We start from the raw sequence: 15493 nt of genomic DNA on the forward strand, positions 1-15493 counted from the left end.
AAATTCCCACACATAAGCTCCTTCTGTAAGAATTGTTAAAAAAAAAAAAAAACTCTTCAGTCTAAAAGCAAATGACACCAAATGGAAAATTCAGATTTGTAGGAAGAGTGGTGAGCAATGAAAATGGTATATCTGTGGATGCTTCAAGTAAAACTAAGATTCACATGGTACTATAGTGTTTATAACAGATGTGGAAGTGAAATACATGACAGGAATATCATAAAGGACAGAAGAAATACAAGCAGAATTATATGTGAAGTGGTGTAATACTAGTTCAAGGTGTGTGTGATAAGGATAAATATTCTAAATCTTAGAGCAACAATTAAAAATAACACAAAGAGGTATAAATCCCAAACCACTAGAGAAGAGCAGGTGAGCTGCTAAAACAATACTCAGCTCAAAAGAAGTCAAGAAAAGTGAACAAAAAATAAATAGCTGGGGCCAGCACCATGACGTAGCAGGTTAAGGTGCTGCCTGCAGTGCCAGCATCCCATACAGATGCTGGTTCAAGACCTGGCTGCTCCACTTCTGATCCGGCTCTCTAGTATGGCCTGGGAAAGCAGTGGAAGACTGTCCAAGTCCTTGGGCCCCTGCACCCATGTGGGAGACCAGAAAGCAGCTCCTGGCTTCAGATCAGCACAGTTCTGGCCATTGTGGCCAATTAGGGAGTGAACCAGCAGATGGAAGACCTCTCTCTGTCTGCCTCTCCTTCTCTCTCCATGTAATTCTTTCAAATAAATAAATCTTTTTTAAAAATAGCTATGGGACAAATAGAAAACAAAAAGCAAGGTGGTAATTTTAAACCCAACCATATCAGGAATTACATTAACTGTAAATAGGTCAAACTCTCCAATTAAAAGGCAGAGATCATCAGATAGGATAAAACGGTAACAGATAGGCTGTTTACACGAGAGATGCCTTAAGTATATAAAGATTATAACAGGTTAAAAGTAATAGGGTGAATCAAAAACAAAGTAAAGGATGGAAAGATACAGTAAGCATAAAAAAGCTGTTGCAACATTGCATGAGATAATAACATGGACTCATTGAGATGCAGCCATACACAGGCAAACACTGAGAGAACTAAAGGAAGAAATAGACAAATCCATAGTCATAGTTAGCAATTTCAGTTCACCTCTCTAATAAGGAACAAGAACAATCAATGAAGATATGGAAAATGTAAGCAATAGCATCAAATAACATAACTGCCTTTTATAAAACAGTATACCAACAATTACTGAATGCATATAATTTTCAAGTGTATAGGGTGTAGTCACCAAAATAGACCACCTACTGGGCCATGAAAGAAATATCCATAAATCTTAAGGGATTACAGGAGGTGATAATGGAACGAACCAAGGCCTTTACCCACCAGGCAATCAACCAAATGCTGCTACAGGAGACAGCAGCTTGAGACATTGCCCCATGCCAGCAGAGAGTAACTTGTCACCCCATGTCAGCAGAAAGTAGCTCTAAAGACAGGTCATCATCCCTCTTTCCCCTCCTGGGCTTTGGGGGCTAATGTAATCCTGTACAACTCCTGTTTTATAAAAAGCAAAAGGGGGAATGTTAGTAAAACGGCATAGTCTTATCTATGGTGATCTCAATCCTGAACACCATCCTAGGCTCTAGCCCCTGCTGCCATGGCTAGAAGCCAGGTGACCCCATGGCCCAACCACCAGTGTCAGCTCCACCCCCATCCTAATGGGATTCACTGCTCCTACTTGCATGTCCATCCCCCAGCAAAGGTTTAAGAAGATTTGTTCCTGAATACGTGGCTCTCTCGATCTCTCTGTCTTGATCTGTCTCTCCCTCACTCTCTTTTAGGCTCTCCTTTTCTCTTTTCCTTCTTTGCCCCTTCCCTCCAGTCCTCCTTCGCCATTTCCCTTAAAAAAAAAAAAACTTAAAGGAGGGGCTGATATACTGGCACTGGGGGTTAAGCCGCTGCTTAGAAAAAAAGCATCCCATATCACAGTGGGGTTCGAGTCCCAGATACCCTGCTTCCTGGGAAAGCAATGGGAAATGACCCAAGTATTTCAGTCCCTGCCTCCCAAGTGGGAGACCAGTATGGAGGCCCAGATCTGGCTGTTGTAGCCATTCAGGGAATGAACCAGAGGATGGAAGATCTGTGTGTGTGTGTGTGTGTGTATGTCTTTTGTTGCTATGCCTTTCAAATAAATAAATCTTTCAAAAAATAAAATAAAACTTAAAGGAATGAAACCAAGTATTTTTCTGTCCAAGCATAATTAAATTAGAAATCAGAAATAAGAAGAATGAGAGAAAGCCCAGGGTACCAATATCACACATGAGAGTATGTCACTACAGACTCAACAGACATTGAAAATGACAGGGGGATGTTATATATAGATTTATGCCAATAAATTCAAAAACTTAGATGAACTGAATGAATTCCTTAGGGAAAAAAACAGAACTTACCAAAACTAGCACAAGAAGAAATTGAAAATCTGAATGTCTCTGTATCTGTTAAAGGAATTGAATTCATAATTTAAAATCTTCACGTGCACACAGTCACCAGGTCCAGATGCTTTCACTGGTAAATTCTATGAAACATTTTGGTTAGCAATTATAACAAGTTGGGGCCAGTGCTGTGGCGTAACAGGTAAAGCTGCCACCTGCAGGGCTAGCATCCCATAATAGTGCCGGTTCTAGTCCCAGCTGCTCCACTCCTGATATAGCTCTCTGCTATGATCTGGGAAAGCAGTGGAAGACGGCCCAAATGCTTGGGCCCCTGCACCCATGTGGGAGACCCAGAACAAGCTCCTGGCTCCTGGCTTCAGACTGGCCCAGCTCTGGCCATTGTAGCTATTTGAGGAGTGAACTAGACAGTAGAAGATTCTTTCTCTCTCTCTCTCTCTCTCTCTCTCTGCCTCTCTCTAACACTACCTTTCAAATAAATAAATCAGTCTTTTAAAAAAAGAAATATATACCTAAGATATTGAACAGTAAAATATCAGAAACCAAGAATATCCTCTCTCACCAGTTTTGTCCAACGTTACATTGGTGTTTCTAGCCAATGCCACAGGACAAGAATACAGATTAGAGAGGAAGAAGTAACACTCAGCAGTAAAAGAATGAACTGCTGATACAAACCAGAGCATGCATGCATCTCACAAATTTTACACTGAGAGAAAGAAGCCAGATACATACTCTGTGATCCTATTAATACAAAATCCCAGCACAGACAAAACTAGCTTATAAGGGCAGAAAGCAGATCAGTCTTTTCCTGAACCGGATTGGTGGCAGGGAGGTGGGGGCGGGAGACTGGCTGCAAACAGGAAGTATTTAGGGGCTACTGGGAATGTTCTGTACCTTCATTCGGGTGGTTACTACAGGGATGAATACAACCATAAAAAATCAAGAGATTATACATTAAAGTTGGTGCACTTTATATGAATTTTATCTTAGTAAAGTTTATTTTTAAAGTAGGAAGCCATTAAGAAAATGAAAAAATTAAGTCACAGATCATGGGAGATATAGAGAAAATATTCATGATACACACATCTGACAAAAGACATGGATCTAGATTGTATGGAGAACTGTTCCAACTCAAAAGTAAAACAAGAAGATTTTTTAATGGGCCAAAGACTCTTAACAGACTCTTCACCTAAGATAATGTGACGGACTTCAGAAATTCCTGGGAAATAGAATTAAAAGCTGAGTTTATTTGGGTACCAAAAACCTTTGAATTCTAGGCATACAGGCAATCTTCAGAAAGTTCATAGAGAGGCCACCATGGTAGTGTAATGGGTTAAACCGGCACCTGCAGTGCCAGCATCCCATACGCTGGCCTGTGTCAGCTGTTCCACTTCTGATCCAGCTCCCTGTTAATGCACCTAGGAAAGCAGAAGATGGCCCAAGTATTTGGGCCCCTGCCGCCCACACGAAAGACAGATGGAGTTCCTAGCTCCTGGCTTCAGCCTGGCCCAGCCTCAGATATAGGTGGCCATTTGGAGAGTGAACCATTGGATAGAAGTTGATCTGTCTCCTCTTTCTGTAACATTGCCTTTCAAATAAATCTTTTTTAAAAAAAAAAAAAGGTTCAAGAAAATGCATATAATGAAAAAACTATGCATTTTTTTGCTTTTAATTCCTTTTTTCCACAAATTTTTGTAGTATCCTGTATATGAGTGGCCAATAAACACATAAAATTGTACTCAAAGTCATTAATCATCAGAAAACCGTGAGGAGAAACTATGAGATACAATTACAGACTACAAGAATGGCTAAAATCTAATGGATCAAGTCAAGATTTGGCATGATGTGAAGTAACTAGAAATCCCATACACTATGGACAGGAATATATGAAGTAGTAGAAGCCCTTTAGATAACAGCCCTTTAGATAACAGCCCTTTAGATAACAGTTTCTTAGAAAGTTCTGTCTTATGAACTAGCCATTCCACTCCTAGCCACTTGCTCACAAGAAATTAAAATTTATAAAGTGACTTATAAATATTCATAGGGCCTTCTTCATAATTACCAAAAGCTGGAAATAACCCAAATGCCCATCATCAGGTGAACACATAAACAAATTATGCTGCATTCATAGCCTGGAAAACTATTTGGCTATAAAAAGGCATGAACTCCTGACGCACATAGCCACATGGGTAAGTCTGAAGGACGCATTGAGTGGAGGATGTCATGCAAAGAGTACACGGTGTGAGCTTTCAATTATATAAGTTTGAAGAGCAGGCAAAGCCAACCTGTGGTGACAGAGCTCATAGCTGTGATCGCCTGGGTGAGTGGGGGACCGATTAGAATAGGAGGATTTCTGGGATGATGCAAATGTCCTCCATCTGCACTGGGGTGACAATGGCCTCCCTGTGCACATCTGTCAGAACTCTTGAACCATGCACTTAACATGTTTCATTGCGTGTCTTCATGTGCCACCCATCTAAAGGTGAAGTAAAGGACTTAGCTTGGGGCTCAACACGTAGTCAGTATGCAGTCTCCGTGAGTTCCCTCACCCCTCACCCTCCCCGTCCTCACCAGGCAAGTGCCGTAGATTCTGGAAGAAAACGTGTGCTCACTGGACCTCTGAGAGTCGGAGAGCCATTTTCTCCAAAGGTGTTGGGTGCCACGCTGGCGTGACACCCAACCCAAGCCACTGTCGTGCAGGCCAGGCATTGCTAATAACAATGACAACAATGCCTAAAACCGTGTCTCCCTCTGGGTTTCGTCCTCCGGGTCTGGATCTGGGTCCCAACCTCCCAAAGAGGGAAAAGTAGCTGGGTGGTCATCCCGAGAGACGCAACGTGCCAGCGTGTGGAAGTGAGAAGACCCATGGCACAGGTGTGAGATTCTGAGAGCAGCGTCGATGGGGATAAGGATAAAGCAAGGAAGTCAGTGGCGGAGCCGGTGCTGACGGCCCTTAAGGGCAGCAGAGTTTGAATGGTCATGTAGAAGTTACCGTTCATCGCGTGAAGAGGTGGGTGGGTGAATGAGCCGCTGAGTCCACTGAAGCTGAACGAGCGGCCTCCTGCAGGCTGACCGCTGCCCCCTGCTTCCTGTCTTGCAGCTCACATACCTGCCCCCGCCCTGGGGTGAGTGCCGGTCATCGGACATGGGACTCGACTTCTTTCCTGTTTACAGCATCACCGCCTGTAGGATTGACTGTGAGACTCGCTACATCGTAGAGAACTGCAACTGCCGCATGGTGCATATGCCAGGTGGGTGCCGGGGGACGTGTGCCGACTGTCTCACCCTAGCGGGAAGCCCTTCACCACTCCAGGGGGCTCCGGACATCTCACCCTAGTGGGAAGCTCTTCACCACCCCAGGGGCTCCAATGGGATGTTGTCCAGGGAAGACTGCTATTTGGCGCCTACCCATTGAGCAGGCAGACGGAAACACCCGGACCAGCAACCAAGGCAGCACATTGGTATTCATAAAAGCACCCAGATGTTTAGCAAACGTTCACCCCGATGTCCGATGTTTTCCGGCTGTCTGCTATGACCTCCTAGACTTTGGTGTCAGGGACCTGGGTGCCACGGTTCTCACATCCCACTGTCATACATGTTCAGACACCCAGATGTTGCCCTTCTTGCACCCAAACAGCTAACACCCTTCTACAGGAAGCAAAAGTCTGTTAGCCAGCAAATAAACGCACAGGTACCGACAACGTCTGTTGCCAAACTAATAACGCGTGTAGCCACCTCATCAGAGGCATTCCAAGCAGAGGAGCGGCGTGAGGAGCTGGTGTGGGCCAGAGCAGCTGGGTGCTACAGCATGGAAGCATGACGGGCTGGAGGCAAGGATGTGGAATCCCGGCTCCTCCCTGCACGTGGCGTGTGACACGGTGCAAGCCGCTAAGCCTCTCTGGCCTCAACCTCGGTGTCTTTCAAATACAGTCAGTGGTTGTTACAAGGATAAGATCAGGCTGTGATACAAAAATGCTGCGTGAACTGCAAAACTCAGTGACGGAGAGAATTAAGAGTCGCGTTGACAGAAGGCCCCCTGTGAGCAAGGGAAGTTGCCGTGTATCCAGCAGATGCATTCCGTGCTCACGGCGTACTTCAGGTTGACTTCACTAAACCCTCATATTAGACATTCAGTTCTTTAGCCATTGTTTCCTGTTATAACCCATGCTGAAACAAATGTGCTCATAACTTCATTCTGAATTATTTATTCATAATTGGCAATCTCCTTAGTAGTCTCAGGTTCCAATCCTTGGTCTTCAGAACGGTCTCTATCAAAAGGGACTTTGTCAATGTGATTAATCTGGTGATGGGGAGACTATGGGGAGGGGGCACTCAAACCACTTGAGTCCTACAGATGAACCCGTGACTCAGTGAGGGGCACAGGGAGGTGTGGCTAAGACAGAAAAAGTCGAGAAGATGGGTGGCCATGCGTGGGAAGGGGGGCCTGGAAGCTGGAAACGGTGAGGTGATGGCTTGCACCCCACAGCTTCGGGAGAGGAGCTCAGCAGGGCCAGTGCCTGGATTACAGCCCTGTGGGACCTGCAGAACTGTGGGACAAGAACTTCATGTTGCTTTGACGAATAATAAAACAGTCCATGAGCCTCCTAGCACACGGAGCGCAAATGGAAAGGCATTGTTGTCCTAAGTGGAGACGAGAAAACCCATCGACACACCGCTCTGGACAAGAGTCTGGGGAAACAGTGTTGTGTGGACTCCAATGTCAGCATTTGGCCTTGGGGAAACCCACATTCTGGGTGGCCACCGAGGGCCTGAGAGGGGAATGCAATGCAGCACAGGCTGCTCACCAGCTGCTTGGTCTGAGCCACCAGTTTCTCCCACAAAACCCAAGCCAAAGGCAAGCCGCAGGGGCCTGACATACTAGTGATGTCACAGCCACTGATGTAGAACTATCGGCAAAGACGTGGGGAAGCACACCCAGCAGCGGGGTGTGCTGAGAGGAGCCCCAGCTTCCATCCCACCCTGGCCTCAGTTCCAAGCCCGCCTCTGCCACTGGCAGCCTTAGCATCTGGGAAGGGTGCTTCGGCCTCAGCTCTCTCACAAGTGAAAACAGATGCAGCTCTTTCTCCTTCGAAGGACACCTGTGTGTGTTCAAGGAGATGATGCGTGGCCTCCCCACTCCCACCCTCCAGGGAGCGAGCGTCACCTGTCACCTACGGCAGCAGCTCAGGCCTACAGAGCAACCTGGGAGGAGCTGGCCAGGCGGGGCCCGCTGCCCCCTGCTCGGGGAAGTCCGAGGCCTGCCCAGCTCATGGGGCAAATCTGAACTCCATCGTCCGGCCCCAGGGCCCTCTGTCTGGTGACAGACTGCTGCCCCTCGTGGACCCGGGAGGCAGAGGAGGAGATGTGCTGGCATGTGTGGTCTGCCTGAGTCTCTCACACACACACACACACACACACACACGCTGGCATGTGTGGTCCTGCCTGAGTCACACACACACACACACGCTGGCACGTGTGGTCCTGCCTGAGTCACACACACACACACACACACACGTTCTCTCTCTCTCACCTGTTTCTTCCTTGCAGGGGATGCCCCTTTCTGTACCCCTGAGCAGCACAAGGAGTGTGCAGAACCTGCTCTAGGTCAGTACAGGGGGACAGCCGGGACAGGGCGGGGGGGGGGGGGGGGGGCGTGCCAGAGGTGGAAATGTGAGATTGCCAGGTGTGGGAGAGACACCTGGTGGAGAAGAGGGAACAGAGTGGGTGAGAGGAAGGGGCTGTGCAGGAGGGAGTCGCCGCACACAGGAGAGGATGGGAAGAGGATGGGAGGGAACCAGTGCAAATGGGAGAGAGTTGTCAATCGCAAAGGAGTGGATTTCAGCGGGCCACCAAAAAGGGCTGGGTGATGCCGCCCCTCATGTCTCTGGCGGTGTCCACAAGGGAAGGCTGAGGTTATTCAAAAGCAGTCCAGCTTTTTTGCATCCTGCTGGGTCCAGGTGAGGTGGGGAGGTGAAGCCAGGTTCACTTCCTGTGCATGGAAAGGCAAGGCAGAGAGCACTCCTGTTGCCGGCCTGCTGGGACGTGCCCCTGGGAGCCGGGAGGTTGCCCGAGTGAGACCCGCTCGACCTGCCTGCCTCTGTCCACTCCCAGGAAACTCTTTAGAGTCGAGAGAAGCAGAGGAAATTCTTAAACAGTGTGCACTTGAGTTCGTCCAGCAGCTGCACTTGCTGGAGCTATGTGGGGGCAGCGCTGCACTCCTAAGTCTGTGCCTCCAGGGGCACTTGAGAGGGGAGGGCCCGTGAGAGAAGAGGTGGCTTGCTGTGTACAAAGGCTCAATGAGGGGCCAGCACTGTGGAGTACTGGGTAAAGCCACCGCCTGCAGTACCAGCAACCCATATGGGTGTTGGTTCCAGTCTCGGCTTCTCCACTTCTGATCCAGCTTTCTGCTATGGCCTGGGAAAGCAGTAGAAGATGGTCCAAGTCCCTGGGCCCCGTACCCATGTGGGAGACCCGAAAGAAGCTCCTGGCTTAGGATTGGTTCAGCTCTGGCTGTTCCAGCCATCTGGGGAGTGAACCAGCAGATGGAAGGATTTAGGCCAACATCGAGGTGCAGTTGAGAAGTGGACTCAGAAGCACCTGGCTAAAGTCTGGTCATGGACAGAGTGTCCAGAGAAGTGCTGCCTTAAGCCACATCACCTCGTTGGGGAAGGAGAGAAGGGTTCAGATGGGAGAGGGAGCTCCCTCCAGGGAGGGGAACTGAGCGTCTGCCTGCAGCAGGCAGAGGAGGAAGGTGCTGGCTGCCAGGGAGCCCAGGTGGGGTACCGCAGAGACTTGGCAGTCACGAACGGGGTCTCTCATGTTCCCTTTGAGGGGCCCATTTTGTGGATGAGAACACTGAAGCTAGAAGCAGAAAAGCAAGCCCTGGGAAGCTGAAGGGGCCAAGCAAGACTCCCTTGGAGGCCACTGTACAACAGAAGGGACATTGCAACTATCTGAAATGCCTGTTTGAGAGGCAGAGAGACACAGAGAGATCCTGTTCACTGGTTCACTCCCCCCACCAGAGTCCCACAGCAGAGCCAGGAACTCAATCCAGGTCTCCCACATGAGGGGCTTGAGCCCTTGCCACTGCCTCCCAGGGTCTGTGCTAACAGGAAGCTGGAGACAGGAATAGGAGGCGGGCATCAAACGCAGGTGCTCTGACATGGCAAAAGGCCCACACCTCAACAGCTTGTAAGAGTGACAGGACGGTGAAAGGAAGCAGAAAGAAAACAAGCCCAGCCCTGCCTTTTCCAGGACCCGCCTCTCCTCTCTGACAGAATCCAGCCAGCGGGCCCGCCCCGACTAAGCCCTGCCTCCCTCTCCCCTCCCCCCAACCAGGTCTGCTGGCGGAAAAGGACAGCAATTACTGTCTCTGCAGGACCCCCTGCAACCTGACCCGCTACAATAAGGAGCTCTCCATGGTCAAGATCCCCAGCAAGACGTCAGCCAAGTACCTCGAGAAGAAGTTTAACAAATCAGAAAAATACATCTCGTACGTTAAGTGGGTGCGGAGCAGGTGGGGAGGCCATCGGGGACAGTGGGGGCAGCAGAGGAAGAAAGCGGTCAGCTGGAGTTAGCACATGTGTGTTGGGCACCTGCTGAGTGCCAGGCTCTGGACTCTGTTCAGGAATAGGCAAAACCGAATGCCAGAGCGGGTGATGTTGGCTCTGATGGAGCTGTGTGTGTGGCACTAGAGTGGTGGGTTAACCACAACTGGCATGAGCCTTGCACCAGGGAGAGAGGCCAGGATTTTCTAAAGGCTTTACAGGTGGTTTCAGGCAGAACCTGCACATTCTGTTCCCTTGCCTGGAATGCTTTTCCCTCTACTCCCCACCTAAGAGATTTCCAACTCCATGCAAAGGTCATCTCCTCAGACAGCCAGTTCAAATCCCCTCATAATAGTTTCCTTTTTTGAAAAAGAAAAAAAAAAAAAAAGATTTAGGGGCCTGTACTGAGACATGGCAGGTAAAGCCACCGCCTGCAGTACCAGTATCACATATGGGTGCTGGTTCTAGTCCTGGCTGCTGCACTTCCTATCCAGCTCCCTGCTGATGTGCCTGGGAAAGCAGCAGGGGATGGCCCAATTGCTTGGGTCCTTGCAACCACATGGGAAACCAGGATGAAGCTCCTGGCTCTTGGCTTCAGTAGCACCCAGCTCCGGCCATTGCAGACATTTGGCGAGCAGACCAGTGGATGGAAGATCTTTCTGTCTCTCCCTCTGTAACTTTGCCTTTCAAATAAAAGAAATACTTTTTAAAATATATTCATTTATTTGAAAGGCTGAGTTACAGAGAAAGGTGCAGAAAGAGAGAAATTCTATCTCCTGGGTCACTCTCCCAAATGACTGCAACAGCCAGGGCTAGGCCAGGTTGAAGCCAGGAACCTGGGAACTCTACCCGGGTCCCCCACATGGGTGCAGGGGCCCAAGCACTTGGGTCTTCTGCTGCTGCTTTCCCGGATTCATTAACAGGAAGCTGGATCAGAAATGGAGCAGCTGGGACTCACTCTTGTGCGCATATGGGATGCCGGCTTTGTAGGGAGTGGCTTCACCTGCTATCCCACAAAGCCAGCCCCCGCCCCTGATATTTTTGCCTCCAAGTGCTCTTGTGTCTTGCTTTGTGACACCTACCATGCACAGCATGTGATTTTTACACTCAGGTTTCATTTGTTGCCTGCCTGCCTGCCCCACTAGACTGAAAACCCCTTGAGCTCTCTGCCATTTACCAAGGACTAGTGGAGTGTCTGGGACAGAGCTGATAGATGATGTACATCTTTTAACAGAATAAATGGATAGAAAGCATGGGAGAGGCAGGTGTCCAGGCAGAGGCTCAGCAGAGAGGATCAGCACCCGGCAGACGAGAGACCCTCGCAGTGGGGAGTGGATGTGTCAGAGCAAAGGGGTTCTTGTAGGCTGAGCAGGGGACAAACTTTCTCCCAGGGAGGGGGTGGGGAGGGCAGCACACCAGAGAGACTTCAAAGGGAAGCAACAGGACTCAGGTTTGCACCGGGGGACTTTGGGAAGTCCATGGGGAATGTGCAGTATTTTTAGTTCCATTTTCCTGTGAATGTTTGAAGCCTCCTGGTCTCTTAGGCCACTGCTCTCCAACAGAACGTTGTAGATACATTCTCCATCAGCGCTGTCCATGATGGCAGCCACCAGCTACAGGGGGTTGCTGAGGGGTGACTGGGGAGCTGAGCCATTTTGATTAATTTGGGTCAGCTTAGCAGTTTCACCGAAGCGGCAGCACAGGGCAAGGATGGAAAGCCGGGATAGCAGGGAGGAAGGGGCCCTAAGAGGAGGAAATGGCCATAACCCAGGCAAGAGAGGGTGGTCCCCAGAGCAGAGAGCAGAGTCTGCTCCTCTGTGTCCAGCCACTCCCTCCTGCCAGCACTGCCACCAGCCCCCATCCTGGCACAGCGTTTGCTCCTGGGGTTAAGCAAGGCTCGGCGGGGGGGGGGGGGGGGGCGCCGTGAGCACCACGGAGGGCAATGGGCTGTGCGGGAGATGCCAGGCCCCTCTGCGGAGCAGCCATGGCTTTTGCTGCCACACCGTCTCATGACTGTACCTGCCTGAGGAGAGGAGCGAGGGAAGTCCCCACGCTTCTGCCAGAAACCCCTCCCACACCCCAGACATAGGGTTTCTCCCTCAAAATTCTCCCTGACCAGGCAAAGGTGGGGAAGGGCATCCCACCAATCCTAGAGGGAACCTGGGAAGCTCCCAGGGGCAGGCAGGGGCTGCCTGGATGGTGCTCTGGGGCAGGCACCCCGGCCAAGGCAAAACGTGCACAGAGATCACTGCCTTCACACTGGAGCCCTGGGCAGCCCTGTTGGGGACTCCAAGGCCTGGAAGGCGGGCAGGACTCCTGCAAAGGGCGGGGGGGGGGGGGGGGGTAGGGACAGCTGGCGGAGGTCTCCAGGCCTGGGCTGGAGTCAGGACTGTTGGCTTCGAGCTCCAGCTCTGGCTCCAGGCAGGCTGTCTCCCCTCCCTGGGCTCCCAGTCTCCATCTGTGCATGGAAAGCTGCGTCAGATGAGCCCTGGGAACACTTCTCACCACGTTTGGGACTGGATCTTCCTCTGCAGAGAGAACATCCTTGTGCTGGATATATTTTTTGAAGCTCTCAATTATGAGACAATTGAACAAAAGAAGGCATATGAAGTCGCTGCCTTACTCGGTGAGTCAGAGCGTCTGTGGCTCAACTCTCCACATCGCACAGGGGGCTGGGAGGGAGGCAGGGGGTATGGGTGGGGGTCCGGGCAGGAGGACAGATACAGAAGCCTCCTGAGCAGACCTGGCCTTTGCACTTGAACTTAGTACTCCCTGCCGCTCCCCTTGTACTGCTCCTGTTCCAGAACGGGAAGGACCCCAGTGTGGTGGAAATTTTAGGCCCAGTTCATTCCCTTAGCTAAGCCTCAGGTTCCCCATCTCTGCCACGAGGAGGATGAACTCAAAGTCTCAGGGGGTGGGCATTTGGCACAGCAGTTAAGATGCCACTTAGGATGCCCACAGCCCGTATCGCCAGGGTGCCTGGGTTCGAGTCCCAGCCCCACTCCCATTTCCAGCTTCCTGCTAACGTGCACCATGGTAGGCAGCAGGGGTGGCTCAAGCACTTGAGTCCCTGCCAGTCACGGGGAGACCTGGATGGAGCTCCTGGCTCCTGACGTTGGCCCAGCCCAGCCCTGACTGTTGTGGGTATTTGGGGAGTGAACCAGATGGGAGATCTCCCTCTCTTACTCTCTCCCTGTCTACATTCAATTAAAAAGTTTTATTTTTCCTCTGTCTACCCTTAATTAAAAATAGCTTGTTTTTTAAATAAACATCACTCAAGGCCATCACAGCCCTGCCTTCTTGAATCCTGTGACCTCCTACCCCAAGGCAGGAGTCGGGATCCTGGAGCCCCGGAGGGGAGAAAGCTGTCCGACGGAGAGAGGCAGGCAGGCTGGACTGTGGGTGGTCACCAGGGTCAGGCCCAGGCCCACCCTTACAGACATGTGCCCACACTGAGAGCGCGAGGGATGGCCCCGGGTCTTCTGCAGAGAACAGAAGAAGGGCCACCCTCCCCAGGTGTCCACAGACCTGCTGCAGCCCAACATGAGCTCACACTTCCACCTCGGCCCCAGACACAGGCAGGTAACGTCAGCCCCACCCCAGGCAAAGCGCACAAGACCCCAAGAGAGGACCGTGAAAGGACCCAGCCCTCGAGCCGTGCTCCCAGCGCCCCTCGCTCTCAGAAAGAGCGGGTGCCTTCTCCCTACAGGGAGCGCCAGCTGCCACCTCTGTGAGCCGAGCCGGTGGCAGGAGCACCCTGGAAACACAGCTGGGAGGCCAGTGAGTGCCAGCTGTGAGAGCAGGAACAAGTGGTTTTACCTGGCTGCATTTCCGTCCCTCATCAGCAAAATGGGTTTGCAGAAACCCACTTTGAGGTTTTGTCATGACGGTAAAATACTACAAAGCCCCATCCCAGAGAGGGTCCAAAAATAGAAGTTTCTGGACAGTCACCCTGTCAGGAACCCAGACCCCAGCTGCAGTGTCCAGCGGCCCGCTGAGCATTTGCACACCTCCTCCAGGAAGCCAGGGACTAGGCCATAGCTCGGCCTCAGCCAGGTTAAAGTGGCCGTCACTCAGGCCTCAGAGGTCACGGAGACCAAAGGCGATGAGCCAATGCCCTGGGTCTCAGGATACAGGTCACACCCCCGACCCCACCCCTGCCACCTGCCACACGCTGGCTCCAACCTTTATTTCCTAAAGACAGCTCAGGATATGCATCCCTCCTTCCCCCAACACGTGCTCCTGGTTTCTCTCGTACACACTCACACACACACACAGCGCGAGGAGCCTGTGTTCTGAATCTGTCAAGTCTGCATCAGATATGAGGAGGAGCTCGTTCCCAGCGTCTTGTTCCTACCCAGAATAGCCCACTGAGGAGATGCTGCTGCCATCTGGACCTCCTGCAGGGAGAGCGTGTGCCACTCTCAAACCCTCCGCCGGCAGGCCCACCACGCAGCCCTTCTCACCTCCCGGCATCCACACACTGCACACCGCCCAGGCACACACGCCACCCTGAACCCACACACCGGCCCCAGGCTCAGGGCGGTGTGCCCCCAGGGGTTCACAGCCACACACCAGTGCCCACCTCCCAGCCCCGTGGGCCAGCCACACAGCCGCAGGGACGTGTCCACATGCAGCAAGCCTTGGCAGACACGGGACATGAGCCTACCCCAACACACACATGCTGCTACACATGCTCACACACTCGGACACTCTCTGCCTGTCTTCACAAACCCACACTCACACATACCCGGATGTGCTCTGGGTGCCTGACTGATAGCCACTCTCAGAACTGTCAGAGCCAGACAACCTGTATGAATCTACACAAACAGGTGCACACGCTCCATGCCCTGGCATGCATCCTTGGCACAGCACTCCGTGCTCGATCCCACTGCACACAGATACACACACCCCTCATACCTGGCACACACGTCTGCAAGCCCACACTGACCAGCAACCCTTCACTGAGGACGTTCGAGACAACGGGGTGGGGGCAGGATGGAGGCAGAGCTGTTTGGAGCCCAGCACCAAGTCCTACCAAAGAGCCCCATCCCCACCATTTCCCCTGGTTCACCTGGGGATGTGAGTATTGGGCTCCACCCAGCCATCATCAGAGAAGGAGTGAGGCATACAACCCATCAGAAGGACCCCACACCAAGAGGGCCAGCCTGGAATATCCAGTAGGGCCATACACTCACACCAACAGTGCGCATCACGCCTGGTCACTGTCCCCAACCCAGCCTGAGGCTGACCGTCTTGGAGATCAGAGCTGGAAAGGAGTTCACAGTCTGTCTCCTCCATGCCCTCTCAGCCCCCACCACCACTAAGGGTGCTTTGGAGGCAGGGCCACTGGGATGGTCAAAGCCACACCCCAGGTGTGTCGGCAGCTGCTCTGTGGTCTCAGAGCTGCCTCTGGAGAAAATGTCCTACCAGTGTGGGTGTCTGTGCTCATTACAAGTCTCCCAGGAGACTTTGATGCAGGTGGGTCTGAAGACAAATCTAGGAACACA

General features: G+C 51.5%; 1 protein-coding gene across 2 annotated transcripts in view; it reads left to right on the forward strand.

The window, feature by feature from the left end:
- The window catches only part of ASIC2 (acid sensing ion channel subunit 2), a 1095751-nt gene that overhangs the window by 1076189 nt on the left and 4069 nt on the right, over positions 1-15493 (forward strand). For both annotated transcript variants that reach the window (XM_062216314.1, XM_062216313.1), the window contains exons 4-7: positions 5537-5687; positions 7984-8040; positions 9775-9928; positions 12518-12609. In XM_062216314.1, the coding sequence (XP_062072298.1) occupies positions 5537-5687; positions 7984-8040; positions 9775-9928; positions 12518-12609 (454 nt within the window). The remainder of the gene's footprint in view (positions 1-5536; positions 5688-7983; positions 8041-9774; positions 9929-12517; positions 12610-15493) is intronic.

This window comes from Lepus europaeus, chromosome 18 (genome assembly GCF_033115175.1).
Source record: "Lepus europaeus isolate LE1 chromosome 18, mLepTim1.pri, whole genome shotgun sequence".
Lineage (NCBI taxonomy): Eukaryota > Metazoa > Chordata > Mammalia > Lagomorpha > Leporidae > Lepus > Lepus europaeus.